This window comes from Gopherus evgoodei, chromosome 22 (genome assembly GCF_007399415.2).
Source record: "Gopherus evgoodei ecotype Sinaloan lineage chromosome 22, rGopEvg1_v1.p, whole genome shotgun sequence".
Classification (NCBI taxonomy): domain Eukaryota; kingdom Metazoa; phylum Chordata; order Testudines; family Testudinidae; genus Gopherus; species Gopherus evgoodei.
Genome location: NC_044343.1, coordinates 5,567,315 through 5,595,306, shown reverse-complemented (window position 1 = coordinate 5,595,306; position 27,992 = coordinate 5,567,315). Strand labels below are relative to the sequence as shown.

General features: G+C 51.0%; 1 protein-coding gene across 1 annotated transcript; it reads left to right on the top strand.

Moving 5' to 3' along the window:
* The first annotated feature begins 154 nt into the window (after window positions 1-154).
* On the top strand, window positions 155-20,820 carry MISP (mitotic spindle positioning). Its single transcript, XM_030540763.1, has 5 exons — window positions 155-336; window positions 12,850-15,088; window positions 16,441-16,658; window positions 17,685-17,723; window positions 20,167-20,820. The coding sequence occupies exons 1-5, from the start codon at window positions 277-279 to the stop codon at window positions 20,254-20,256; spliced, it is 2,646 nt and encodes an 881-aa protein (XP_030396623.1). The 5' UTR covers window positions 155-276; the 3' UTR covers window positions 20,257-20,820.
* Window positions 20,821-27,992: the final 7,172 nt, after the last annotated feature.

The window sequence follows — 27,992 nt, the reverse complement described above, 5'->3', positions numbered from 1 at the left end:
AGTGGAAGGAGGAGCGCTCGCCAGCTGGGATTGGCTCCAGAATAACTGGTCGCTCCCCAGCCGGGTGTAAACAGACTAAATCCCCTTTCTCTTTCTGCTCCAATCAGTCCTACGTGCTGATGGATCGTGGTAACCTGCAGAGGCTGGGAGCCTCATCACAATCAGACTGACAGCCAAGGGTCTGCCCTGGACTTCGGCTTTTTTGCCTTGAACCCGGCATTGTGTGCCACGGGGCAGCCTTCCTAGCACAAGCTGTGATTCCAGGGGTGAGAGAAGATGTTTAAATACACCCCACCGTGGCAAGTCCTCTGTGCCACCCTGGAGCCCAGGGCACAGGTAAGCGCAATGGTGATAAATTCTTAGGCTGTTTCTTCATGTGAATCTTCACCCCTGGTGCTAAGAGGAGGCTGTGTGACCTAGTGATTAGAGCAGGGGGGGAGATGGAACTGTGAGCCAGGACTCCTGGGTCCTACAGCCTTTCCATCCCTGGGCTGGAGTGTGCCCTAGGGTTAGGCTGGGGATCTGGACTCCTGGGTTCTGTTCCTGGGTCCTGGGTTCTGTTCAGTTCTTGAGTACAGTATAGAGTTGAGTGCAGGGGTAGGCAACCTATGGCACGTGTGCCGAAGGCAGCACGCGAGCTGATTTTCAGTGGCACTCACACTGCCCGGGTCTTGGCCACTCGTCTGGGGGGCTCTGCATTTGAATTTAATTTTAAATGAAGCTTTTTAAACATTTTAAAAATCTTATTTCCTTTACATACAACAATAGTTTAGTTCTATATTATAGACATAGAACGAGACCTTCTAAAAACGTTAACGTATAACTGGCACACGAAACCTTAAATCCGAGTGAATAAATGAAGACTTGGCCCAGCACTTCTGAAAGGTTGCCGACCCCTGGGTTAGTGATTAGAAAAGGGGGGAAACGGAAGCCAGGATGCCTGTGTTTTCTAGTCCCATCTCTGGGAAAGAGTGCACCCTCCGGGGTTCAGACTGGGAGCCAGGACTCCTGGGTTCCATTCTTGGCGAGTGTTCTCTAGCAGGTTAAGCAGGGGACTGGAAATCAGGATTTCATTGTTCATTCCTGTGCTGGCCCAGTGCTTGGCTACATTCCACATCAGCTGTTGTTACCGCCAAGTGACCCTGGCTGTCATCAGACAGACTGGTTAGTTCACCGCTCCCCTGGAAGCTGCTGGTGTAAGAGGAGAGCTGGTTGTCCATGCAGGGAGCCCTGCTGGGATCAGGACTATGCAAACATCAACATCCCACTCATATCAGAGGGATGTGAGAGCCTCAATCGCCTCTCTGGAGCACCGCAGCATAATGGGTGCGTCCTTCCTGGACTTACCTGCTGCAGGTGTGTTCTACCCAGACTCCGCTGGCGCGCTCACCAGGATGGCAGGGACCTTCCACCCGCATTCACCTGCTGTATTCAGCCACACACCAGGTACCTTCTGTCTGCCCTTCTGTGAAACACTCAGCAGTTGGGAGGTGTCCTCTGCCTGCATTCACTTGCTGTGTTAAGTAGCTGCGCTCTCCTTAAAGCTGTCTGAAATGTCCAGCAGCCTCTGTGACACACCCCAGGGCTCTGAGACTCAGAGCATTGGTGACACCTGCTAAGGGGTACAAGAAATCTCAGCGCCTGATTTTGAACTAGACACACCCTGTCCTGAGGGTGCGGTATCTTTCTTGCCTTTGTTAACAGACAGTGGACTTTGTTTCGGATCCATGGGGAGCTAGATCCCATGCTCCCTGCCCAGAACACATCTGCTTCTGCACACTGGAGCCTGAGCCCTGGTCTACACTATGGGTTTAGGTCCAATTTAGCAGTGTTAGATCGATTTAACTGGCACCTGTCCACACGACAAAGCCATTTTTGTTGATTTAAAGGACTCCTGAAATCGATTTCTGTACTCCTCCCCGATGAGGGGATTAGTGCTGAAATCGACATCGCTGGGTCGAATTTAGGGTAGTGTGGACACAATTCAACGGTATTGGCTTCCAGAAGCTATCCCAGAGTGCTCCATTGTGACCGCTCTGGACAGCTCTCTCAACTCAGATGCACTGGCCAGGTAGACAGGAAAAGCCCCAGTGAAAAACAAGAGCGACACTCACTAAAAAACCCTCCCCGAGCTGGGTGAGACCTGGGAGGGGGGAGTGTTTTTTCACCGGGCTCACAGCAGAGCTGGTCAGTCACAGGGCGTGAGCCTGCCCAAAACACCTGGGATTTTCAACTACAGCTCAGTAAACAAGCCCCGATCTAGGGTTTCAGCATTGTTTCTCCCAGGCAAAATGCTTTAAAATGAAAAGGAGAGGCTGGATTCTGCTGTGAGCAGGGATCCTAGCCCGGGAGCGACGCCTAAATCTGACGCCGGCAGCAGTGCTGGGCGCTCTGGGCGCATTGTAGGAAGTGATGGGGGGGCATTGGCTAGGGAGGCGGCATCACGGTATTGCTCTCTCGTGCCCAGTCGCTCTCATTTACACACACTGAGAAGAGCTTTGGCCCTGTGTCTCTGCTGAGACACCACTTCGATGCTCAGCAGCGTCTCCCTAGCCTGGCTGGGGGAGAGGCCAGGGCCCAGCAGAGGGTGAGGCGTGCCTGGCACTGGTCTGAACTTGCTGTTTTCCCTTTCCTCTGCGATGTCCCCGTGGGGAGCGGCTTTTCCCCTCTCTTGTTCAGCTTCCAAATGGGGCAGGAAATCAAAACAGAGACGGGATTTTTGTTCGGTGTTTGTGCAGCACCTGGCACCTGGCTGGGGCTCTTAGGTGCCAGAGTAATAAAAATACTAAGTAATAATAATAATCATAATTATAAAGCAACAGAAGAGGCCACAGAACCACCACGGATCAGGTGCTAAGAAACACCAAGCCACTTGGACAGCCCCTGGCCCCGAAGGCATTGAAACGTGGGGCTTCTCTGGCCAGGGAGAAGCACAGTGGTGGGGCCGGCCTTAAAGGGGTCAAAGCAGCGTGCCGTTGTCAGGAGGGGGCCCCGGACGGGACTATCAGGCAGCAGCGCTATGTAGCAGGAGGCGCTTTGGCTGGTGCCACTGTCAAGTGGAAGGCGACATGCGGTGCTGCCGTTTACTGCGCTAGACGGCACTTCCAGAAGGTGGTGCTATGAGCTTCATGAGGCTTTCCCCCAACCCGGGAACTTAAAGGATGCCAGAGAACACCCCCCGCGCCTGTGCCTGCAGCTGGCTCATCAGATGGAGGATGCACAGGGGTCCTCTGCAGAGAACGAGCATCAGCATGCCTGTGGAAAGGGGAGGCCTTTCCCCTTAGTCTGACTTCCCCTTTCCCCTTGCAGGTCTTGCCTCCAGGAGATGTGATTTGTTGCCGCGGTTTAGTACGAGCTGCCCAGAAGCACCTCCTGCCAACTGGTCCTTGGCAGAGCAGGGTGATGGTGACAGCGCCAGTCCCGGGGGAGGCTTCTGAGTTAATGCACCATCCTAGGGGGAGGCAAGAGAGTCCAGAGTTTGATTCCCAAGATCCCCAGGATGGCATGGGCTGGGAGCACCAAGGCAGCCAGGGAGAGACTCCCGAGGGATAAGCCCTCTCCCAGGAGGCTTTGCAGGTTGAGCTGAGTGGTCAGGGGCTAGGGTACCGTGCGTTGGCGAGAGCTCCCATCTCAGCTATGCAGGAGCAAACACTTGGGTTATCAGACGTAATACACAGCTGGGATGGGAGGAATCCTGGCCAGGGGGAGACGCCCATAATGTAAACAGGACAATGCTCGTGCCTGAACCCACCTCCTCCTGAAGTGTTTGCGAAGGAAGGCCAGTTTGGTACCCTTCAAGGGCTCTTGGGCATAGTCCTGCCCTTTCCAGGAATTTGCTTCCTCCTCAGCAATAAGCCACAGGCAAGAAGCTCTGACTACCATGCTGAGGTGTTGGGGCTTTGTTCTGGCATCTCCCACGCACTGGCTGATGTGGCAATGAGCTGTATGATCTCCCAGCCTTTGGGCAATTTATATTACACAGGTGACAGTTACAAGGGTGCAGGTGGCAAATTCCAGATCCAGCATTGGATCCAAACAACCATCATCCTTCTCCGGTGCCAGTGCCGTGTGTCGGCGAAGCTCCAAGCACTTTACATAGAGAGAATGTAGCACTTGGTTGGACAGTGGCCACAGGGGCTGCTAAGTAATAGAGGATGTGGTGCTTGGCTGGGCAATGGCCCCAGAGGCTGCTGGGTAATAGAGAACGTGGCGCTTGGCTGGGCAGTGCCCCCAGGGGCTGCTGGGTAATAGAGAATGTGGCACTTGGTTTGGGCAATGCTCTGCATTGCACTGATGAACTCACGCTCACAACCCTATTTGTGCGATGGGTCAGCATCATCTTCCCTTTTATACAGATGGGGAAACTGAGGCCCAGAGAGGGGAGGGGACTAACCCAAAGTCACAAGGCAAACCTGTGGCAGAAGTCGGGAAAGTATTTTAGCCACAAGATTTCCCTCAAAGGCCAGGATGGTTCAGATCTAGGGCTTTGCTAGGGTCGGGATCTAAGAGGGGCTAATTTGCTGCTGACAGAGAAGGTGATGGATGGTAAGGGATGGCATAAATCTTGGTGCCCGTGTCTCTGACAGGGCTGGGAGTAGTTTGCCCAGCAGATGGCTCAGTGCATTCCAGGCTGCAGGACAAAGGATTGAAAGCCACCTCTCGACGCAGCCAATGCGAGGCCTGCAGGAGAAGGGCTGGGCCTGTGGCCCTGGCTCCTGCTCGGTGAATCCCTGCAGTAACTCAACAGCCTGATAGTTCCAGGGTGCTGCAAAGTGCAGGTCATCACGATGAGGTGCATGTTGGGGGAGGGAGCAGGGCACTAGCCTTGCGTTCAGCAACCGTTTGCCTCCAACAGTGAGCCCAGGCGAATTCTTGGAATTCCTCCACTGACTTGGGGCCAGGAGCTTATCAGGACAATGCAGCCCGTGGTTTCCTGGCAGCTCTGGCAGCATCATCCCACCCTACCCCCAACCCATACCTACGTAGTTCAAAAACACGCTGGTTCACAAACACCAGCCCAGCCGGATGCCCCCTAAGAGGTCTCCATGGGGAACTGGAACGCCCGTGCTGGAGGGTCCATTTGACAGTACGTGCATTGTGCTCTGGGTGGGGTGGGAGGGCTGGATCGGGGTAGGGCCTCAGTAGACTTTGCAGCTCCTGTATAACTTTCTACTGCTACTAGTAATACAGCCTAGCTCTTCTATCGTGCTTGTAGCCAGGAGACGCCAACGCTTACACTGTACTGCGTGCGTCGTCTGTACACCAGTCCAGTGTGTGTGAAAATGCTCACGTGTGTGCAAACGGGTCTGTGTGTGTGCTTATGCACGTTTGTGTCTGTGTGTGTGTGTGTGTGCACCTGTGGGTGTGAGTGTCTGTGTACAGATGCCTGGGGGTGCTCTGTGTGTATGTTTTGGTCAGTGTTCACGCATAAAAGGAGCAAGAACCAAGCCAGCTGTGTTTGTGAAGAGCAGGTGGTGTTCAGTCTGGGGAGGGACCGGGGGCTGCTGGGTAATACAAGATGCAGTGTTGTGTATGGGCAGTAGGCCCAGGTGGTTCTGGGTAATACAGCCAAAGGCCGCAGGGACTGTTGGGTACTAGCATGTGCAGCACTTGCTCTGAGCAATGGCCCCAGGGAGTTTGGTGCCATTTCTAATATTCGCAGGGCAGACCCTGAGCAGTCCATGGACGCTACAGAAATGCCAGCGCTCTGCTGGGTCGCCCCCTGCTCGTCCCTCCCCAGGAACGAGGGGACGGGGCTACTTCTGGCCTCTCCTTGCAGTCGTTCTACCGACCAGGAGCTGCAGGACAGGAGAAGAGGGCAGTAGGGAGCAGGTCTGGGAAGGGTTGGGTTTTGCCCCACTGCCTCCTTGGTTTCTCTCCCAGGTTTGGGAAGCAGCAATTCAGGTCTTGCTTTTCTTGTCCATGTTGCTGGCAACAATACATTGCTGAGAAAATTATTACAGAGAGTGGAGGCTGCTGTGGGCTGAGTGTGGGGGGGGGGCGGGCAGTGCAGCCCAGAGCGATGGGCACTGGGTGTCCTGGGGCCGGCGCAACCCAGAGTGATGGAGACTTGGCATCCTGGGGCCAGCGTGGCCCAGAGTGACGGGGACCAGGCGTCCTGGGGCCGGAGTGGCCCAGAGCAATGGGGACCGGGCATCCTGGGGCTGGCACGGCCCGGAGCGATGGGGACCGGGCATCCTGGGGCTGGCGCGGCCCAGAGAGAAGGGGACCGGGCATCCTGGGGCTGGTGTGGCCCGGAGCGATGGCGAGGAATATACTGTAAGAGAAACTGGCCCTGTGACAGGAGGCCCTTTAAATATGAGAAGTCACAATCTCTAATGCTCCTAAACGTTCCATGACTCACAGCTGCACCCACCTCTGCCCATCCTGCTGTGCCCCAGCTCTCCTGTGAAGCTGCAAGGGGTGAGTCACTGGGCATACAGTGGTGGGGGCTGGGTCCAACCGCACTGGGATTGACACCCTGTTTTTGCCCAGCACCCATGCGTTGTGTGGCACGGTGTGTGTCTGCCCTGGCCAGAAGATGAGAGTTTCCCCAGACAGCAGGGTCACCGCCAGGCAGGGATTCCCTCCCTCTTGGCTGTACCAAATTCTCCCACTGAGGGGGTATGATTTGGTCTGTGGGCTCCTGTCCATGGTCTCCCATCCCCTCCCTCCTTCTCGCCTAGGCCGCCAGTGCTCCGCTCATTCTGGCCCCCCAAACTCCAGGGCAGTGAACCCCACAACTAGCAGCAGGGGCAGCTCTAGACATTTCACCGCCCCAAGCATGGCGTCATGCCGCGGGGGGCGCTCTGCCGCTCGCCGGTCCCCAGCTCCGGTGGACCTCTCACAAGCACGCCGCCAAAGGTACCCTACCTGCCGCCCTCCCGACGACTGGCTGGGGCAGAAGCTTGCCCCAAACCTTCCCATCCCCAGCCACCTGCTTTAGTGCTCTCCAGAGAGAGTCCTCTTTCAGCCCTGTTTGGAGCCACAATGCTACCCAGTGACCACTGCGGGAATCCCCAGGGTGAGGGGGACCTTCCTTGGGGAATCCCACCATCTGCTGGCGAATCCCACTCTTATTAGCATCATCAGATTCCCATTCACTGTCTGTCCCCTCCCCTCGCCTCCTCTCTTCTCATAGGAAGAGCCGAGAATAGAACCCAGGAGTCCTGGTGCCACTGTCCCTTACTGTAACCATAACTCATATCCCTCCCTCAGCCCCCTGCCCCGAATCCTCTGCTTGATCAGCTGCCCTCACAATGTTCCTCCCTCTGTAATTGAGAAATCTGGCAGGACTAGCAAAGAGCCCTGTTGCTTCCAAAGACAATGGAGGTGGGCGTGGGCCTTCCTCGGAGGTAGGTACTGGATCATGCATATCCATCCAAGGGTTAGTGCTTCTTCTCATGCGCCATTCCCCGGGCTCCCTGGGAGTGGGGCAGGGAGCTTAGGAACCTGACCATTCATTCAGGGGCTGTAGAGGGTGCAGGCCAGGAGTACGGTTGTGACATTGTCCCCTCTCAAAGCACAGAGTGCTGCATGTGTGGCTCCCGTGCAGGTGTGACATATGGGGAGCTGTGCGTGAATCCTGGGTAGGAGATAATACAGGGACATATTTCCTGCCTGCCCACCCCACTGCACAAAAGCCAGAAGCAGGGAGCCAGAAGCAGCATAAAACTCTCATGCTCTTTGTTGAGGCTTCCCTTCGTAGACCTTGCAGCACTTCAGAAAGATGGTTAAGTCTCATTATCCCCATTTTACAAATAGGGAGACTGAGGCACTCAGCTGGGACGTGACTTGTGCGCAGCCAGCCAGCAGGTCTGTGGTAGAACTGGGCAGAACATATTTCCTGCCATGTCTCACCCCCTTGGCCACACTGCCCCTGGACCAAGATTTCCAAAAGTGATTCGGGACTCCGAGTGCCCAACTTCAGACACCTTACAGGGGCCTGATCTGCTGAGTGCTGTCTGGTAATTGGGCTCCTTTAACATGTCTAATGCTGAGCACCCCAAATCACTAGTCCCTCTGGTCCTTTCCCATCCAAAACTGCATTGCAACAGTGGGGAATGTTTTCAAAGGCCCGCTTTGGAGTCCCATTGACTTTCAAGAGGACTTTACCTCCTGAGGTGCAAATCCTCGAAGGGATTGAAGCGTCTGACTCCCACACACTTCCCACTGAGGCTCTGGGCTTTGGAAAACGTTCCCGCTCCAGGTGCCTGCTCCAGCTGGCTGCTCACTCCATGGCAGGGCTGTTGGAGGAACGTGGTGTGTACAATGACGTGTCCTGAGCTGACACCCACCCACATTCCACAACAGCAAAGCCACTCCCAGTAGGGACTTCTGACCCCTGGACAGGAGATAAGCTGCAGGTGGGTGATAAGTTTCCAATCTCCATAGAGTCAGGAGCTATAAAGGAAGGATAATTACCCACCGGTATGAAATGAGAGAGTCATATAAGAATTCAGCGGCGCATAAACTCTTGGGAACTGCAGGTCCATTGGATTTCGGTTCCCAGTGCACAACGGGCCCAATCCATCCCTGGAGTCAATCACCTTACACCTGCTAACCTAGGGACTCTCTAAGCAGGTCAGTATCCATGCAGTGAAAAGCCTATGGGAGCCATTCAGACCTGCTAGAAGCAGCGGTGGCTTTGGTGCCAGTGCATTGCCCCAGCTTTCTCCAGGTGTTGAATTTGACCCTTTCACCTGGGGGCAGGGGCTTCCCAGAAGCTTTGCAGAAATGGCTTCTGAATGAGTCTGAAATAGCTCCAGGGAGTCTTCTGCTCGGAGCAGATGTCCTGCACCAGTCACGCAGTAGGAAGGGCTGCAGCTACCATTGCCAGAGAGGGGGTGTTGTAGTTAGAGTAGGGGACTGGGAGTCAGGACTCCTGGGTTCCCCTTCAGGGAAGAGAATGGGGGGTAGTGATTTGGAGCGAGACTCTGTTCTGGGAGGAGAGCGGGGTCTAGTGGTTCGAGCAAGAGCTGAGGCATCCTGGGTTCCATTCTATACCCTAGTATCTTGCGCTAATCTGTCAGTCTATTTCCCCCACTATAAAATGGGGTGTCATAATATTTACCTAACCTCCAGCTGTATTTGTAAAGCACTCAGCTCCCGAGAGGAACGGCTGTGCAAAGTTCTCTAGTGGCTGGCAGAGCCGTCCCTCACGTAACTCAAACATGAGGCTTGTTCTTCTTCGTGCCTGACATGGTTAAACCCCATGCAATGTCTAGCCTTAGCAGCTGACACCATATTACTGACCGCAGCAACATCACAGCTGGGAGAGATGCGGCCGCATCAGAGCCCTTTCATTGAGCTGTACAAGGCATTACAAGGTTCAGTGGTTGGAAGTTGAAGCTGCAGGCCCGAAATAAGTGGAAATATTTTAAAGTGAGGGGCACTAATCATTGAAACAACTGACCTACGGCGCTGGGGAATCCTCCAGTGCTTGAAGTCTTTATATCAAGACAGGGTATCTTTCCAGGAGTTGCTGGGTGAGTTTCTCTGGCTTGGGTTATACACCGTAAGGGTCTCGGATGGTGTCAAGACAGGGGTGTAGCCAGGTGGAGGGAACAGGGGGAGTGAGAAAAAAAAAGGTGCCACTCGCTGCGGTGCTTTTACGGATGGAGTGGCGCTCCAGGTCTTCGGCAGTACTTCGGCGGCGGGACCTTCACTCGCTCTGCGGGTCTTTGGCAGTACTTCGGCGGCGGGACCTTCACTCACTCCGCAGGTCTTCGGCAGTACTTCGGCGGCGGGACCTTCACTCGCTCTGCGGGTCTTTGGCAGTACTTCGGCGGCGGGACCTTCACTCGCTCCGCGGGTCTTTGGTGGTACTTCGGCGGCGGGACCTTCACTCACTCCGCAGGTCTTCGGCAGTACTTCGGCGGCGGGACCTTCACTCGCTCTGCGGGTCTTTGGCAGTACTTCGGCGGCGGGACCTTCACTCACTCCGCGGGTCTTTGGCAGTACTTCGGCGGCGGGACCTTCACTCGCTCCGCGGGTCTTTGGCGGTACTTCGGCGGCGGGACCTTCACTCGCTCCGCGGGTCTTTGGCGGTACTTCGGCGGCGGGACCTTCACTCGCTCCGCGGGTCTTTGGCGGTACTTCGGCGGCGGGACCTTCACTCGCTCCGCGGGTCTTTGGCGGTACTTCGGCGGCGGTACTTTCACTCGCTCCGCGGGTCTTTGGCGGTACTTCGGCGGCGGTACTTTCACTCGCTCCGCGGGTCTTCGGCGGTACTTTGGCAGCAGGACCTTCACTTGCTCCGCGGGTCTTCGACGGTACTTCGGTGGCGGGACCTTCACTCACTCCGCGGGTCTTTGGCAGCACTTCGGCGGCAGGACCTTCACTCGCTCCGCAGGTCTTCGGTGGTGCTTTGGCGGCAGGACCTTCACTTGCTCCGCGGGTCTTCGGCAGTACTTCGGTGGCGGGACCTTCACTCACTCCGCGGGTCTTTGGTGGTACTTCAGCGATGAAGCTTCAGTTCTGCCGAAGACACCCAGAGCTAGTGAAGGGCCCGCCGCTGAAATGCTGCTGAAGACCCAGAGCGCCGCCCCCATCAGTAAAAGCACCGCAGTGGGTGGCACCTTTTTTTTTTGCTCCTGGGTGAGTAAAATTAAAAAGGTGCCACTTGTGCTTGGTGGGGAACCAGCCGCCGCCCCTCCCCAGCTACACTACTGCATTAAGAGCCCATGAACCTTTAGTCAAAGTTATGAAGAGATGTTGTGAAGGCCAAGACTATAACAGGGTTCAAAAAAGAACGAGATAATTCATGGAGGACAGGTCCTTCAATGGCTATTAGCCAGGATGGGCAAGGATGGTGACCCTAGCCTCTGTTTGCCAGAAGTTGGGAATAGGCGACGGGGGATGGATCACTTGATGATTCCTTGTTCTGGTCATTCCCTCTGGGGCACCTGGCATTGGCCACTGTTGGAAGACAGGATATTGGGCTCAATGGACCTTTGGGGTGACCCTAGGGTGACCAGATGTCCTAATTTTATAGGGAGACTCCCAATATTTGGGGCTTTTTCTTATATAGATGTCTATTACCCCCTACCCCCTGTCCCAATTTTTCACACTTGCTGTCTGGTCACCCTAGGTGACCCAGTACGGCTGCTCTTATGTTCTTCTTATGTTCAAGGTGCAATATACTTTGAGCCTGATGCAAAACCTCCTGAAGCTATTTCTATTAACGTCAGTGGGCATTGAATCAGGGTTTTACTTGATACATGTAATCATGTCTCCTTCTAGTGTCCCCAGCTGCTATACCAGCTGGCTACTTACTACCCCTGGATGGAGCGCCCCCTTTAGCTCAAATGGAGAACTCTATTTTTGGTGCTGAACAGTTCAATTCCTGCTAACGTGTGTGGCAAGGCTCGTTACATAGATACATTGGAATCCCAGCCACACCCCAATACATAAATGAACGCAGTGCGTAGATATCCATGGAGCACCCCACCCCTGAGAACTCTGTGCTCCACTAACCGGCCCAGGATGCAATCAATATATCTCCTTCAATGACAAAGGAGGTAACTGGTTTACAGTCATCGGAGGATCAGCATAGACTCTCCTGCTGCTGTCGCCACCTTCAGCAGGTTTCATAATGAACAACTGGCATGAGAAGATATAAAAGCCAAGGTCAAGGGCTGGAATTTATTTCTGTTTTGCATGATACTTGGGTTAAAGTTCACTGCATTTTATGAGCCGTTGAACTGTGTTTATGATCCGCACCCTTTCGATCATTTCAAATATATATCCTAGTTGCTGGCACTTATCTTTCCCCAGCTCGAGAGGGGGAAATCTGGGAGAGCTACAAAATGTGAACGCTAAATGACATGTGTTTTCCATTCACAGTTTCATTCCATTTGGTGTCTGAGTTTGGTTGTCTTTCCCCGCCTAGGTCTTCTCTAAATATGATCCCCTCCCCTGGTGAGATTCTGTTGCCTGCATTGTGCAGGAAGTCAGACTAGATGATCATAATGGTCCCTTCTGGCCTTAAAGTCTATGATTCTATGATTTCTAAACATCCTGTGTTCATAACGCACCCATGGGCTAACATAATCATTGTGCTAAGCACCACAGCCACAGAGAACTTTACAGCAGTAGAACTCAGATCCTCCTGCTCCAGACACACAGGTCTGTAGCACTGAGCTAAAGGAGAATCCCTTGTGCCAGCAATGCAGGGCCTATGACACATAGTTGAGCAGTCCTGATTCTCTCCAGTAGAAGGCAGTGATGCTACATACACACCAGCCACTTCCTCAATATGTTTTCATCATATGGTGCCCCAAAATGCCTTCCACAGCATTATGTGGGTTACGGCAGCTGTCACCAGGTGGCGCTGTTCCAAGTTCTGAGTGTGCGAGCAAGTTTTGAGTCTTAAGAAGATATGCAGTGTTGTTGTTAGTTTTGGCTTATGCAAGGTTTTTGTGTAGGGACAGCTTCAGGAGAGAAGGGGCTATGAGAGCAGCACAAGAATTTGCTGCCTGCTGTGGACTCTGATTTTAGGCAATTCTTGATGCAGAGTTGCTCCCAGGGAAGCAGACATTAGTATTGAGTTGAGATTCCTGGAGGATTGCCCTGCATGCTCTTTGACCACCTCTGTTTGGGAACTGCTGTATATGTGCAAATAAGACAAGTTACACTTAGAATAGATCCATATTCTGCATTGCTGATTTTGCCTCCACTAGGAAGCTGACCTGCAGGGCCCTGAACATCAGCTACTGATCAGCAGAGGAGTAACTCTGGGATCAGAATGGAACACTGGTGTCAGGAGAACAAGCAGCATTTTCATACTCATTTGTGACTTCTGCTCCTTGTGTTTCTCTCTAACATGTGACTTCTCTCCCGCTTTAGGGACAGCAAAACGTCTTTCATGCAGAAGGCTTTCAGGTGTATGAGGAACTCGCGATTAACCCCACAGGTGAACTGCAGCTCAGAGTCCAGGAAGACGCTTCTGAAGAGTTGACTGAGGAATCGCCCCAGGAAATGGACAGAGTCACCAGAAACCTGATCTTCCATATCCCTCACACAACTCCTGAATGCAACACTCACCAAGCCAGCTTGTCTGCAGAACTGAGAGCCGAGAGCAGTGATGACGTGATTGCTCCCTACAGCCAGGGCAACCAGAAGGCTGAAACTGGCCATGACTGGAGACCCAGATATCTGCCAGAAGACAGATCTGAATTAGCAACAAACTCCCTGGCTGCTGGAAGGGATCTCTGGACTCCACCTCCAGACAGAGAGTCCAAACTAGAGCTCGTGAAGTCGGGGATGTTGTATGATATCAGGGCTTATAGAGAGGAGAGGAAGCCATCCAAGCTGTACTCGGATGATGAAGAAGACCTGAATTACCCACTCACCCATTTGGACATCTCCCCCGAGAAAGCAAAAGAGCTCAAAGAGGAGAGGAAGAAGGTCATCCAAAGCCAGGTGGTGAGGAGAAGATCCACCGTGGCTGAGAAGCGGAATTCCATGGAGGAGCTGGATTCTCTAAGCACAGGCTCAGCTGGTAGGCATGAGGCTAAGCAGGGAGGAGGCTATGCCACCAGCTTTGCCCTTTGCTTTGACAGCCCTTCCCCAGTGCAAGAGAGGACGCCCGTCGACCCTGAAAACATAGACAGTGAGCAGATCAACTTTGCCGCTGTCCGGCAACAGTTCCTCATGCTGGAAAAGACTAACCCGCGCGTCCTCTTCAGCCCGAGGCAGCAAGTTATGTCTCCAAAGCCAGAATCAATTCAGAACGCCTGTGAGGGAGAGTGGCACAGCGCTGAGGCTGTGGTGAAGATGTTTATGGACTATGACGATGCCAACGCACCCAGCCAGAGAGAGATCAACGGGTATGATGTGGTGTACAAGACACCCATGGCTGAGGAGCTGTATGCTCCCAAAACGGCTGGTATAGAAAGGGAAGAGCCCAATGGGAGAATGGCCAGCTTGACCAAAGCATCTTCCAGAGATGACCTGGACTCCGGCTTGGGTGAAATGTCCAATGAGTCCAGTGCAGGTTACATTAGCGATGGAAGCATGTCCAATGAGGTCTTCGACACTCAGCTGGATTTCAAAGCCAGCAACCAGGATCCCACCAAAGAGCTGAAGGCCAAGAATGAGACGCCCATTGAACGGGAAATCCGCTTGGCAATGGAGAGGGAGGAAAGCCTACGGAAAGAGAGAGGGATCCAGAGACAGACCAGCGGCAATGAGCTGGTGGAAATCCAGACCAAGCCCCTCCTCTCCACATCTCTATTTTCCTCCAGGAAAGTGAAAGACAAAGGCCGTGTTTCCTTCTACGTCCAGAGGGAGATCGAGCAGGAAACCAAGCGGGAAGAAGATCTGAAGAAGGAAGGGAGGCTACTGGGGATGTATGATAAGGGGACGCAGCAGGAACTGGGTGAGCGCAAGAAAGTGTTTGAGCAGGAAGATGCCTCCCCAGCCCCACACAAAACAGCGTTTGCAAAGAAATCAGAGGATCTAACGGGGCCCCTGAACGGCAAATTTGCAGTACAGCAAGCCATGGGTGGCAGTTTCGGCCCCATGGAGAGCACCACAGATGGAAAGAGAGTCCCTAACCACAACGTGAATCTAATAAGCTTCCAGGTTTATCAGCCATATTCTACGCTAAACACAAATAAGGGAAACATGGCGGATGAGCTGCTGTCATGCAATCAGCCGTCTGGCAGCTGCAGCAAATTGGTGGATGAGGATTCCTTCGGGGCAAGGTGCCCCAGCACTACAGAGAGGGCAGATTCCACACCAAGTCCAGAGGAGAGGGTCAGGGTGCACAAGGAATACTTTGCCACTCGGTTCTGGAAACCCAAGATCTCCTTTGTGACTGAGCAGGGGACACAAGGCCTGCTCGGAAAGGAAAAGATGCTGGAGCCAACGGGCTCCCAGGAGGACCAGTATACCCTGAAGAAGTGCAAGCCCCAGACATCTTGGCTGATCAAGGAGGAGATCCGGAATGCTCTGCAGAGGGAACAGGAGCTGCAGGAACAGCGGAGGCACAGGCTGCTGACTGACAGCTTCTCTCCAGCCAGCAATGACAGCTCTGCCTGGGAGAAGGGCTTCCAGCCTCAGCTTTCATCTCAGAGTTCAGGTGAGGCGAGAGAGACAGAACTATGGGGCTTCCCTCCCCTGGGGTGACATTCACCCCCCTGCAGAGGGCCAGCGTGAGTCCTGTGCATCACTAATGTCCTTATGCCCCGGGATTCTTGGTGACAGCAGGGCCCCTTTTATCTGCTCTGGCTGCATAAGGGGGCCTTAGAGTGAGCGGAAACAGCCCCAGGAGGATTTTTGCCCCCAGAACACACTCAGGCGACCTCTCCGGCTGGCCCAGTTCCCAGTGTAGCAGGTGGAGCCATGGCCAAGAGCTATTATGTGCTTCCAGAGGCCCCTAGGGGACCATGGGAACCATTGGGCAAGTCCCTGCACAGCCCCAGAACTGGGGGAGCACAACTAGCCTATCTCACCTCCCCACCTCCCATCCTTGTCCTAAGCCCAGGAATGGAGTAACTGAGAACCAGGCCTTTAGGCTTTAGATGGTGCACAGAGGTGGTGCTGGCCCCCTGAGCAGAGAGGAGTTTTTCCCTCAATGGATATCCAAGGAGCCTGCAGCCTAAGAGAAGGGCTCACAAGGGGTTAAGCTCTGGGCCCAAAGTGGGACCCCAGATCCTTGTTCCCTTACCCCACCCCCCCACTTCCCACGTTTGAATTCAAAGTCAAAGTCAATTCCAGAACCAAAGTTCATGGCTCAAGCCCCATCTCCGGCGAACACGCATCTCCCCAAGGACGCCTCCTCGTCTGACTCAGGCAGATGCCACGCCAGGGCACCTTCCCCTGTTTGCTCATTCCTCTCCGGTGTCAGCCTCCCACACCCCTGGGAATCCAGTCATGGCTTGCAAACTGCCCAGCTGCGAGCAAACAGAGTAAAGGTTAAAAATGCCATGTCCCCTCACACCTCTGGGGCAAACATCCCTGAGAGGGGGGGGGGCAAAGAAACTCCTCCCTGCAAGGACTTGCTCGGCTCTCCAGTAGGATCCTGTTAGCAAACAATGCCTGGTGTCGCTACTACACTTAATCCTCCTTAGGCAGGGATTCCATTCCTGCAGCGCAGAGCGGCTCGATCCAAAGCCCACTGACGTCCGAGAGTCTTTCTGTCGATTTCGGTGGGCTTTGGATCCAGCCCAGATTGCTGGGCGGAGGCTGTGCTGGGGTGGAGAAAGCATAGCGGACGGTCTTAATAGAATTAGGGATGTGTCAGAGCAAGAACATCCACCCAGGACTCCTCTGGAAGCTGGGGGTGTTCAGGTGCGGGTCCGAACTCTGGGCCCAGACCAAAGGAAAACTCCTGAGACCTTGCTCCTGTTTTTTATATCCTATGGGTCCAGTGACCTCTGAAAACGCATCTCCGATATCTGCTCCCTTTGCACGTGTATCTTTCTCTTTAAGCCGCCTCAGGCATCGCTGACAGCTACTGGATGACTGAATCCCCCGTCTCTGTCCCTGCCTCGCACCAATCAGGGACGCCAGGGTCGGCCTCTCCACCTAAGGTGCCCAGTCCCTATCACGGCTACACAGGCAGACACGCCTCTGAAACAGCCCATGACGGTCCCACGGGGCCCCCGTGGGACGAGAAGAAGAAGCTGAAGCTGAAGGAAGACAGGAAGGTGAGCGCCCCAGGGCCAGCCTGGATCACAGGCACGTTCTAGCAGTGGGCTGGGTGTGGGAAGCATGGCCGTGCCGTTGGTCAGGTATAAAAGGCAATGAAATTTTGTCGCCGTTGCGTGTGGTGCTGACTGTGAGAGGAGAGGCTGAGCCTCCCATGCTGCCCTATTTTATCTGCCACTTGGATGGTTGGAAAAGTTGTAGGTTAAGGCACCAGACCAGTGCTTTGGTGACCTGGGTTCTGTTCCGGGCTCTGCTGTGGATTCCCTGGGTGTGACTCAGCTCAGCTCCCTGCCTGTGAAACCTGCCTACTTGCTGGGCCTGCAGGTGCCCACATCACGCAGGGAGGGAGGCTGGCTAGACGGTGCAGCAGCTGCGCTGCCTGAGGGTCTGTCTGTGCCACAATCAGAGGGGTGATTGCACATGGAGACCTACCCACGCTAGCTTTGATTTCGCTAGCAATCGCAATGAAACTGTGGCAGCCTGGGGTAGCCGCTTGAATACGTCCCCAAGGGTCTGGGTGGGCTTGTACCAATGCTGCCACATCATCAGTCCTATTGTTTTTGGAGCTAGGTAGAATCATAGACTATCTAGGGTGACCAGATGTCCCGATTTTATAAGGACAGTCTTGATATTTGGGGCTTTTTCTTATAGAGGCTCCTATTACCCCCCACCTCCTGCACAGATTTTTCACACTTGCTATCTGTTCACCCTAAGAATATCCAGGTTGGAAGGGACCTCCAGAAGGGATCTAGTCCAACCCCCTGCTCAAAGCAGGCCCAACCCCAACTAAATCAGAGCTAGATCAGAGCTAGCTTGGCTACATCCATGCATGCTGCTGTCACGCCTCTGATGGCAGCGACGACACACCCTTAGCCACTGCGGCGGTGTGGGTTCTCCTCCACACCCAGCGAGCTCTGCAGCTGGAGCTATGCCTTTGCCCTATTCCTCCCCACCCACTTTGGGAGGGCTGGCAGTGGGTGGGGTCTGTGCTCCTTTCGTCTGACCCTTTTTTCCCCCTCTTGCAGTATGCGAGCATTGAAGCAAGCGATGACGTCAACGCAGAGGTAAATACATCAGACGCTTAAGCCTTGCCTCTGGACTTCCCCTGTCTTCTCAGACCCGCCTCCCTCCCCAGAATACCCACTTGGTCCAGACCACGTCTGCATTTCTCCGACACTCATTTCCACAGCCCCTTCTAGCCAGGAAGATTCCAATCACTGAGCAGGCCTCCGAATGTCAGGTCCCACTCCAATAGGCACTTCAGGAAAGAACTGTGAGGGCACCTCCGTGTGTGGCTGTGGAATGCAAAGGGCAGGGAAAGGGTTAACAGCCTCTCTTTGCCCAGTGTAGCTGCTTTGCTGGCTTTGCATGGAGGAAGTTATTCCTTCGTGAGAGGAATAGAATAGACTTTTTTTTCTAGCCGGTCTCTCACTCCAAGGTCAGACTGTGCTAGGAGCCAGCCTCAACTGGGGTGAAGGGAAACTCCAGTGGGTTAACGCTAGCAGTGAGTTCCTTAGAAATAGGCTCGATCCAAATACCCTTCAGCATTGGGGAACATCAAATGGGAATCCAGCCCCCGGAGGCCGAGAGCCTTCTTGGCCGAGTCCGGGTCTCTGAACGATTTTGAGAAGTCCTGATCTGAGTCTCCATCCAACCCTAGGTTTAGTTTTGTGAGCTCAGGCTGTGGGGAGCCTTTGTTTCTTGGTCCTCTTGGGCATGCATCGCAAAGGCACCATGTTAAATTCCTGAAGTTTCAAGTCATCCGATGGAAAAGGAACGTTACTGAAATATGCCCGAAACAGACAGGGCCTTGAGTCTCTGCTACTCTGCACCTTGTGCTGTTGTTGACATCTGTGCCAAAGGGATGTAAAGGGCTACTCAGCCGGAATGGTAGCAGATTATACCCATCGGCCACTGGTGTCAGAGACAGGGCCACCTAGAGATGGGGGCAAGAGGGGCAATTTGCCCCAGGCCCTGGGCCCCGAAGGGGCCCCCATGAGATTTTTTCGGGGCCCCTGGAGCAGGGTCCTTCACTTCTTCCGCTCCGGGTAGTCGTCAGCAATTCAGTGGTTGGGGGTCCTTCTGCTCCAGGTCCCTCCACCAAAGTGCCCGAAAGACCCGCGGCGGGGGATCCTTCTGGCACTTTGGTGGCGGGTCTTCATCAGCAATTCGACAGCAGGGGCCCCCCACTGCCGAAGACCCCAGGCCCCCTGAATCCTCTGGCCGGCCCTGGTCAGAGATGGCACAAGGTGCTGGGCAGCAGTGAACCAGGCCTCTAATGTTCGGTGCCTGTCCACGCAGTGGCTTAGGCTTGATGTACGCTGGAATGTTGCAGAGAGCTGGTCTCTGCTGGGGATGGAAAATTCTTCTCCAAACTTCATGGATTACTAAAGAGCATCTTCAAACAGCTGAACTGGTCTGACTAAACACAGCACTTAGGCAAGAAAGATGAGAGAGGGGCCTCATGGGAGAGAGGAGTGGGCTGACAGAGACACATCCAAGAGTGAACACTCCCGGAAAAGAAGAGGAAGGATCGTCCGGTGGTTAGTAGCCTGCAACTTGGGAGTCACGGAGTTTAAAGCCAGCGTGGACCACTAGATCATCTTGTCTAAACTCCTGTATATCACAGGCCAACACCAACACCCGCACACTAACCCAACCATCGAAATGAGGCCAAAGTATTAGAGCTTACAGGAGACTAGACTGTTATGTGCCACAAGCAGAGAAGGAGGAGCTGAGGTGCATCAGTGCCTGAGGCCCTCACAATGGCAGGGAAAGAATTAAATGAGACTCAGAGTCAATTTCCTTCTCTGCCACAGACTTCCTGCATGACCTTGGTCAAGTCACTTAGTCTCTCTTTGCCTTAGTTCCACATCTGTAAAACAGGGATAATAGCACTGCCCTGCCTCATAGGGGGTGTTGGGATGATAAATACATTAGAGTGTGAAAAGCTTAGACACTACAGTGTCCAGAGGTTTATAGATACAGTCACAATTATTCTGACCTCACTTGCTGTCAGTCCATCTGCCCTGTGCAATAACAGTTAATAGCAGGGTGGGAAATTATTGTGATTAACCCTGTGGATGTAGAAATGTGTAACTAGCCGGTCAGTCTGGCAGATGTGCCTGCTTCAAAAGCAAAACTCCCACCGATTTCAATGGGGGCAGGCCTGGCTACCTTATCTCCGCCTTCCTCTGTAAGGGCCTGATGTTGGGACTTTTTAAAAGCAGCCTCCAACTTAATTCTCAAGTGCCCAACTTGAGTCACCACGAGTCACATTTTCCATAAGCTGTGGATGGTCAACTCTTCTGAAATCAAGACAGAAATGTGTCAAACTGAGCACTCAGAACTTAAGACAATTCAGATCAGTGTGTACTGCTGAAAATGTTAGGCCTGAGATTTTGGGGGGAGGGTGGGAGGAAGGGAAGGTTAAGGAACAAACACAGTCTTATAAAAATAAAAAGCCAGTGCATAGGCATCAGTCTATAATTTTGTGTTTAATTTTAGATTTTAGAAAGTACCAGAGTGACTCGCCACAAGAATGCCATGGCCAAACGCTGGGAATCAGGACAGTTCTTCAACAAAGATAATGCCTGATGAAGCTCTCGCAGCCAAGGGAAGAGCAGTGACCTTGCCAGACTTTGCTTTGTATTTACATTTACTCCACTTTGGATTCAATCTCTGCTAAGTACAAATCATCCAATTGTTTCTCCACGTGATGATTGTTAAGACTCACAGACTTCTGAAAATTGCATACGTTTCAATCTAAAAAGACAACTGTTTAAAAATTTTAGCTTGTGCTTGTATCCCCACCCGGCAAAGGAATATTTTTAAGGTGGCGAAATGGATCACTTTAGTTTAATCTTCTCTGCAAGTAGATACAGGCTAGATTAAATGAAACGCGGACTGTAATTTAACTCCAAGCTGTGTCCCCATAGCTGGCAAAAGAAGTTATTTCTGAAGCTGTCTTTAGGTGCTTAGCTACCACGCCATTAGAACTTCCCTTGACAGAGAGATGGCTTTGGATCTTCACAAGCTTCGAAATGGGAACCAGAGGAGAAGCTGATATGATCTGCGGAGATGCAGTGCTATATAAAATATATATATTAATGCTGTTGTTTATTTTGCTAATAATTTATTAAAGAGTCATACCTCTCCTCACTCTTCCCAGCCTGTCTTGGCAGTAGAGATGTTCAGGTGAAGTTGTGCTGGGGATTTGAAAGTGTGCGTGTGTTTAGGGAGAATGAGGGGAGGGGAGAGAAAAGTAGGGGAAAGCCCTTGAACTGCAGGGACAAGCTTTCCTGGAGGAAGCGGTAAGTAGGAATTCCCAGGAGGCCTCTTTGTGTCTGGCCCAAGGCATTCAAAAAGCAGAGGTGCTGCCCCACTCACAGGAGTGGGAAAATATAAGCAAACCTCAGGATACTAAGCAGGGCTGTCGAGCGATTAAAAAGAATGAATCGCGCAATGAATCGCGCTGTTCAACAATAATATAATATTGTTTGTTTAAATATTTTTGGATGTTTTCTACGTTTTCGAATGTATTGATTTCAATTACAACACAGAATACAAAGTGTAAAGTGCTCACATGATATTTATTTTTGATTACTAATATTTGCACTGTAAAAAACAAAGGAAATAGCATTTTTCAATTCATCTCCTACAAGCACTGTAGTGCGACTTCTTTATCATGAAAGTTGAACTTTCAAATGTAGAATTACGTACAAAAAATCACTGCATTCAAAAATAAAACAATATAAAATTTTAGAGCCTACAAGTCCACTCCTACTTCTTGTTCGGCCAATCACTCAGGCAAACAAGTTTGGTTACAATTTGCAGGAGATAATGCTGCCGGCTTCTTGTTTACAATGTCACCTGAAAGTGAGAACAGGCATTCACATTGCATTGTTGCAGCTGGCATCGCAAAATACTGATGTGCCAGATATGCTAAAGATTCATATGTCCCTGCATACTTCAACCACCATTCCAGAGGACATGCGTCCATGCTGATGACGGGTTCTGCTCGATAACAATCCAAAGCAGAGCAGACTGATGCATGTTCATTTTCATCATCCGAGTCAGATGCCACCAGCAGAAGGTTGATTTTCATTTTTGGTGGTTTGGGTTCTGTAGTTTCTGAATCAGAGTGTTGCTCTTTTAAGACTTCCGAAATCATGCTTTACACCTCATCCCTCTCAGATTTTGGATGGCACTTGAGATTCTTAAACTTTCGGTCGACTGCTGGAGCTATCTTTAGAAATCTCACATTGGTACCTTCTTTGTGTTTTGTGAAATCTGCTGTGAAAGTGTTTTAAAACGAACATGTGCTGGGTCATCATCCAAGACTGCTATAACATGAAATTCAAGTAAAACAGAACAGGAGACATACAATTCTTCCCCAAGGTGTTCGGTCACAAATTTAATTAATGCATTTTTTTTAACGTGCATCATCAGCAGAGAAGCATGTCCTCTGGGAGGGTGGCCGAAGCATAAAGGGGGCATATGAATGTTTAGCATATCTGGCACATAAATACCTTGCAACGCGGGCTACAAAAGTGCCATGCGAATCCCTGTTCTCACTTTCAGGTGACATTGTAAATAAGAAACAGACATAAGTATCTCCTGTAAATATAAAAACAAACTTGTTTGTCTTAGCGACTGACTGAAGAAAAAGTGAGACTGAGTGGACCTGTAGGCTCTCAAGTTTTACACTGTTTTGTTTGAGTGCAATTATGTAACAAAAAATTACATTTGTAAGTTACACTTTCAGGATAAAGAGATTGCACTGCACTACACTACTTGTATGAGGTGAACTGAAAAATACTGTTTCTTTTGTTTATCATATTTACAGTGCAAATATTTGTACTCAAAATTAATATTGTACATTTTGTCTTCTGTGTAGTAATAGAATAAATATATTTGAAAATGCAGAAAAAAATCCAAAAATATTTAATACATTTCAGTTGGTATTCTATTGTTTAACAGTACGATTAATCATGATTAATCTTTTCAATTGTGATTAATTTTTTTGCATTAATCGCGTGAGTTACCTGCGATTAACTAACAACCCTAATACTAAGGGCTGGTCTACACTACGGGGGGAAATCGATCTTAGATATGCAACTTCAGCTACGTGAATAACATAGCTGAAGTCGAATATCTAAGATCAGATTACTCACCCATCCTCACCACGCGGGATCGATGTCCGCGGCTCCCCCTGTCGATTCCGCAGCTCCGTTGGGGTCGGTGGAGTTCCGGAATCGATATAAGTGCGCTTGGGGATCGATATATCACCTCTAGATGAGACACAATATATCAATCCCCGAGCAATCGATTTTAACCCGCCGATACAGCGGGTAGTCTAGACGTAGCCTAACATAACCACTGGCATGTCCATCTTCCAGAATAAGGATCCCAGTGTGGTGGCCTGACTGTGTTATGTACATCTCACTGGGGGCTCCAGAGCAGAAGCAAAAGCAGGATTTTCAAAAGGGTGGATACATTTCTTGAAGCAGCCATAGTAGGGAATTCAAGGGCAATAATAAAAAGTATCCTTACTTAGGCCATGTCTACATCTAAAATTTTGCAGCACTGGTTGTTACAGCTGTATTAGTACAGCTGTATAGGGCCAGCGCTGCAGAGTGGCCACACTTACAGCAACCAGCGCTGCAAGTGGTGTTAGATGTGGCCACACTGCAGCGCTGTTGGGCGGCTTCAAGGGGGGTTCGGGGAATGCGAGAGCAAACCGGGAAAGGAGACCAGCTTCGCCGCGGTTTGCTCTCGCGTTCCCCGAACCACCCTGCAAACCGCAGGGAAGGAGACCTGCTTGCTCGGGGGTTCGGGGAACGAGAGAGCAAACCGGGAAAGGAGACCAGCTTCGCTGCGGTTTGCTCTCGCGTTCCCCGAACCACCCTGCAAACCGCAGGGAAGGAGACCTGCTTGCTCGGCGGTTCGGGGAACGCGAGAGCAAACCGGGAAAGGAGACCAGCTTCGCTGCGGTTTGCTCTCGCGTTCCCCGAACCACCCTGCAAACCGCAGGGAAGGAGAACCGCTTGCTCGGCGGTTCGGGGAACGAGAGAGCAAACCGGGAAAGGAGACCAGCTTGATTACCAGAGGCTTCCTCAGGTATGCTGGGATACCTGCTTATTCCACGGAGGTCAAGAAAAGCGCTGGTAAGTGTCTATACTTGATTACCAGCGCTGGATCACCAGCGCTGGATCCTCTACACCCGAGACAAAACGGGAGTACGGCCAGCGCTGCAAACAGGGAGTTGCAGCGCTGGTGATGCCCTGCAGATGTGTACACCTTCAAAGTTGCAGCGCTGTAACTCCCTCACCAGCGCTGCAACTTTCTGATGTAGACAAGCCCTTAGGGTGAAATTCACCTCTGTGGAGACGGCCCGGTGACAGAGTCAATCTCTCACTTGGCACTGGTGTAAATAACTACACACAGCCCAGAGTAATGGAGAATGGGGCCTGTGGCCCATCCACCAAATTGTCTCACCAGGGAAGAGAGATGGTGGAACAGGCAGAATAATTCAAGAGAACTCCTATTGAAGCACTGGCTTGTCACCAGTAGGGATTTGCATCCAAATTCTGACTAGGGGTAACATTTTCAAAAGCACCCATGTGATTTAGGAGCCTAAATCCCATTGGTTTTCAATGAGATTTAGGCTCCTAGGGCCCAGATCCTCAAAGGTATTTGTGGGCAAACTCCCTCTGAAGTCAATGGGACGTCGCTGCCTAATACCCTCCAAGAGCCTATGCAGCTTGTGAATGTGGGACTCAGGCTCAAGTTAACGGACAGCACAAGTGAAAAGAGCATGACATTCTCATTCAAATCAACGCTGCTTCACTCTCTCAAGCCCACCATGCAGCACGACACTGGCTCTATTTCCGAGGCTCTGGATGGAACTGCTTGGAGGTCAACGGTAGAAATGAATGGGGGAAGCCAATACACCATCTGCTTGGATGAGCCTTTGTCTAAGCCAGCGCTGTCAATCTCCGCTCTAAAGTCAGGCAGAACTTGACAGGGAAGAACAGACTCATGTGGTTCTGTTACTTTGTGTAACCACTGAGGGCGAACTTTCCCTTCTTTCACTGCCCCTTCTGCTTCTCAAGTCCTAAAAGCCGCACTCGGGAGGCCTTGTTTTATTAAATGCCCCACACACAAAAAGAGGAAGGGAAGCTGAGTGCTGCCTGAACTTTTGGGTGTTCTGCTGCAAAGAATGAAATTGTTGTCTCCATTCTGCCCATATTAAACTCAGCAGGGCTCAGAGTGGTAGCCGTGTTAGGCTGTACCAGCAAAAACAACGATGAGTCCTTGTGGCACCTTAGAGACTAACAACATTTATTTGGGCATAAGCTTTTGTGGGCTAGAACCCACTTCATCAGATGCATGCTTGCCTCTCCTCTGAGCCAGGAATATGTGTGACCAGTAGGGGGTGTCAAGCCCTATTTATATCTTGCTCCACCACCTGTTCTTCCCCACACAGCAGCTAGGAAAGCACTGTGTGAGTCCTGTTCCGCATTGTGTGAGGAGGCTATGTGACAGATCTTTTCTCCATCAAATTCTTGAGCCCTGTGATTGGCAGGGAGCCCAATCTAGTGGCCAGGGAACTAGATGGGGAATCCCAAGACTTAGGTTCTTGTACCAAGTCTACTACTGACTTGGGCAAGCCAGTTCCCCTCTGTGCCTGTTTCCACATTTGTAAAATGGGGAGAATGACACTGCCTGTGCTTTGAGATCTCTGTATGACAAAGCAGCCATATAAAAGCTAATTTACTGTAAACATTCCCCATTTCCTTTACAGTCCAATATTATAGCATTTGTTTCCTTTTTGGATATGTGAATTATACAGACCGGAAGTACTGACAATTAGTCAGAACAGTGTATCACTACAAATCCCTAATCTTCTCTGTTTAGGAGGTGGGCAGCTAACAGGTGCAGCTTGTCTGTCTGTAAGCCTATCAGTTCATTTGAGATCACAGGGTATCCTGAGAGAGAAACGACTGCATCACAGCCTTGCAGTATGTGGATGACTGGCTCATTAGCAGATCAGAGGTGGAAATATGAGAAAGCTGCAATACCGCAAAGTTTTTCTTTGGAACTATTAGTAGGATGGACCACTATTTATATTTGGGAGTCAGTGCCCTAAAAATAATTTTTTGAGACATTTGTACTTCAACCACTTTAATTTGCAACTGTGTACAACTTGGCATGCACGCAGGTATTGCCTTTTTTAATTTAGATGAGAGCATTTCAGTGATTTGTGTTTTGTTTTTTTAGATATATACAAACTAGAGGGAATTAAATAGACTTTTCAAAAGAAAATAAGGAAGGTAAATTTAATTCTGGGCCTCATAACCCAGTCTGAGTCCCTTTAAACCTGCATCCTCATTGTTCCCCTTAAAAAGATGATCTTTCATCAGCCAAGGAAATAGAAAAAAAAATCCCCTGTAATAAATTAAATTTCCTCCTGGAATTCCTCTAGCAATCCTATTAGTGGATCACAAGGATACCCAAATCACCTGTTATCCAAGTACTCTGATTCTCTACATATTGTATGTAGCTCAGAGGCTACCTCTCCTGACTGCATGGTGTCTGATAGTTCCCCCATCTCCTCAAAAGCTTTAGGAAACCAATAGGGGGACAACTGACATCACCTTCCAATGCAGGTAACCATTTGTAAACATTCTATCTTGCGTGCACAGAAATCCCATTGACGTCAATGGACTAAGGATAGAATGTCATGCCCTAAAGAGTAATGTGGAGGAAAGTCTGGAGGTAAGAGACGGTTTGAACAGCATAATGGTTTCTTAGGTATGAGATACAGTATCTGACTTGATTTACTCTGGATAGAGTAACAGAACATCTGTGCAACAATCTAAGGGAATGATGTTATTTTGGTCCCCCTGTGTATTCAGAATTGGATGTATTGACATAGACAAATGCATTCCTTTTGCTTAACTTCTTACTCGCTTTAGCCTACAGAGCCAAAACAGCTAGAAGAGTGACTTGGAATTCATTATCGGGGGGTAGCCATGTCAGTCTGTATCCACAAAAACAAAGAGGAGCCTGGTAGCACCTGAAAGACTACCAATTTATTTGGGTATAAGCTTTCGTGGGTAAAAACCCCACTTCAGATGACTCTGTGCATCTGAAGAAGTGGATTTTTTTTACCCACAAAAGCTTATGCCCAAATAAATTGGTAGTCTTTCAGGTGCTACCAGGCTCCTCTTTGTTTTTTTAATCCATTCATAGATTGTAGGGCTGGAAAGTCCAGTCCCCTGCTCCTTGCTTACTCAGGGCTTGGCTACACTCGAAACTCCAAAGCGCTGCCGCGGGAGCGCTCCCAGCGCTGCAGGTACTCCACCTCCCCATGGGATTAGCTTGCAGGGCTGGGAGCCGTGCTCCCAGCGCTGGGGCACTGTTTACACTGGCGCTGTGCAGCGCTGTAACTTGCTGCGCTCAGGGGGGTGTTTTTTCACACCCCTGAGTGAGAAAGTTGCAGCGCTGTAAAGCACCAGTGTAGCCAAGGCCTCAGTACCAATCAGTAAATTTACTGACAGCACTGAGACTGCACAGGTGCTAAGTGGCTTAACTGGATGTGTGAATATGTTTATTTTCTCTTCCACAACAAGTAGCAATTAAACTCATGCTATCTACTTCAGCAAATCTAAACAGAAGGTGACCAAGGCATGTGAAGTGCACTCAACTAGATGTTTCCTTTAAGAGCATCATGAGGCTTGAAGAGATGTGATCTATGACAATCTATATACAACTGCCAGCATATGGAATCAGAAGAAATAAGGTTTGTTAAATGAACCAGTGTTTCTTTCACAACTGTAGCTCCTTTTTGCTACTTCTAGGGCTCTCTTTATGCTATGTTTCCTACCGATAGAAGTATAAATTATGAAATTCCCATAGAGGTTACTATATTGCCCCCATCACTGCTGTATCTGAGTGCCATCCAGCCATGCATCAAGTGACATGACTGACATCTGCCACGTATGGTTTGTTCTTTCTCTCATCCTATCCCCCAGGGGAGGTTTGTGTGTGCAATGTTGGAGGGTTTTTAGATGAACATGCTGCTTTGTGTTTATACCGGAGAAGTTAAGGTCAAAGTGCATCTTGGTCTTGGAGCAGAAGGTTGTGATGATCCTCCAGAAAAAGGAATGATCTTTGCTTTCTAGAGCCTTTCTCTAAGTTACCTGTACAGGCTGGCAGTGACTTGTAACAGCCTCCATTGTTAAGTGGGCTCTGATGACTCATTGCCCCACCTGGATGTAATGGAGGTAGGAGTGGCTCTAGTCTTTAGGGAGCGCCTATGGAGC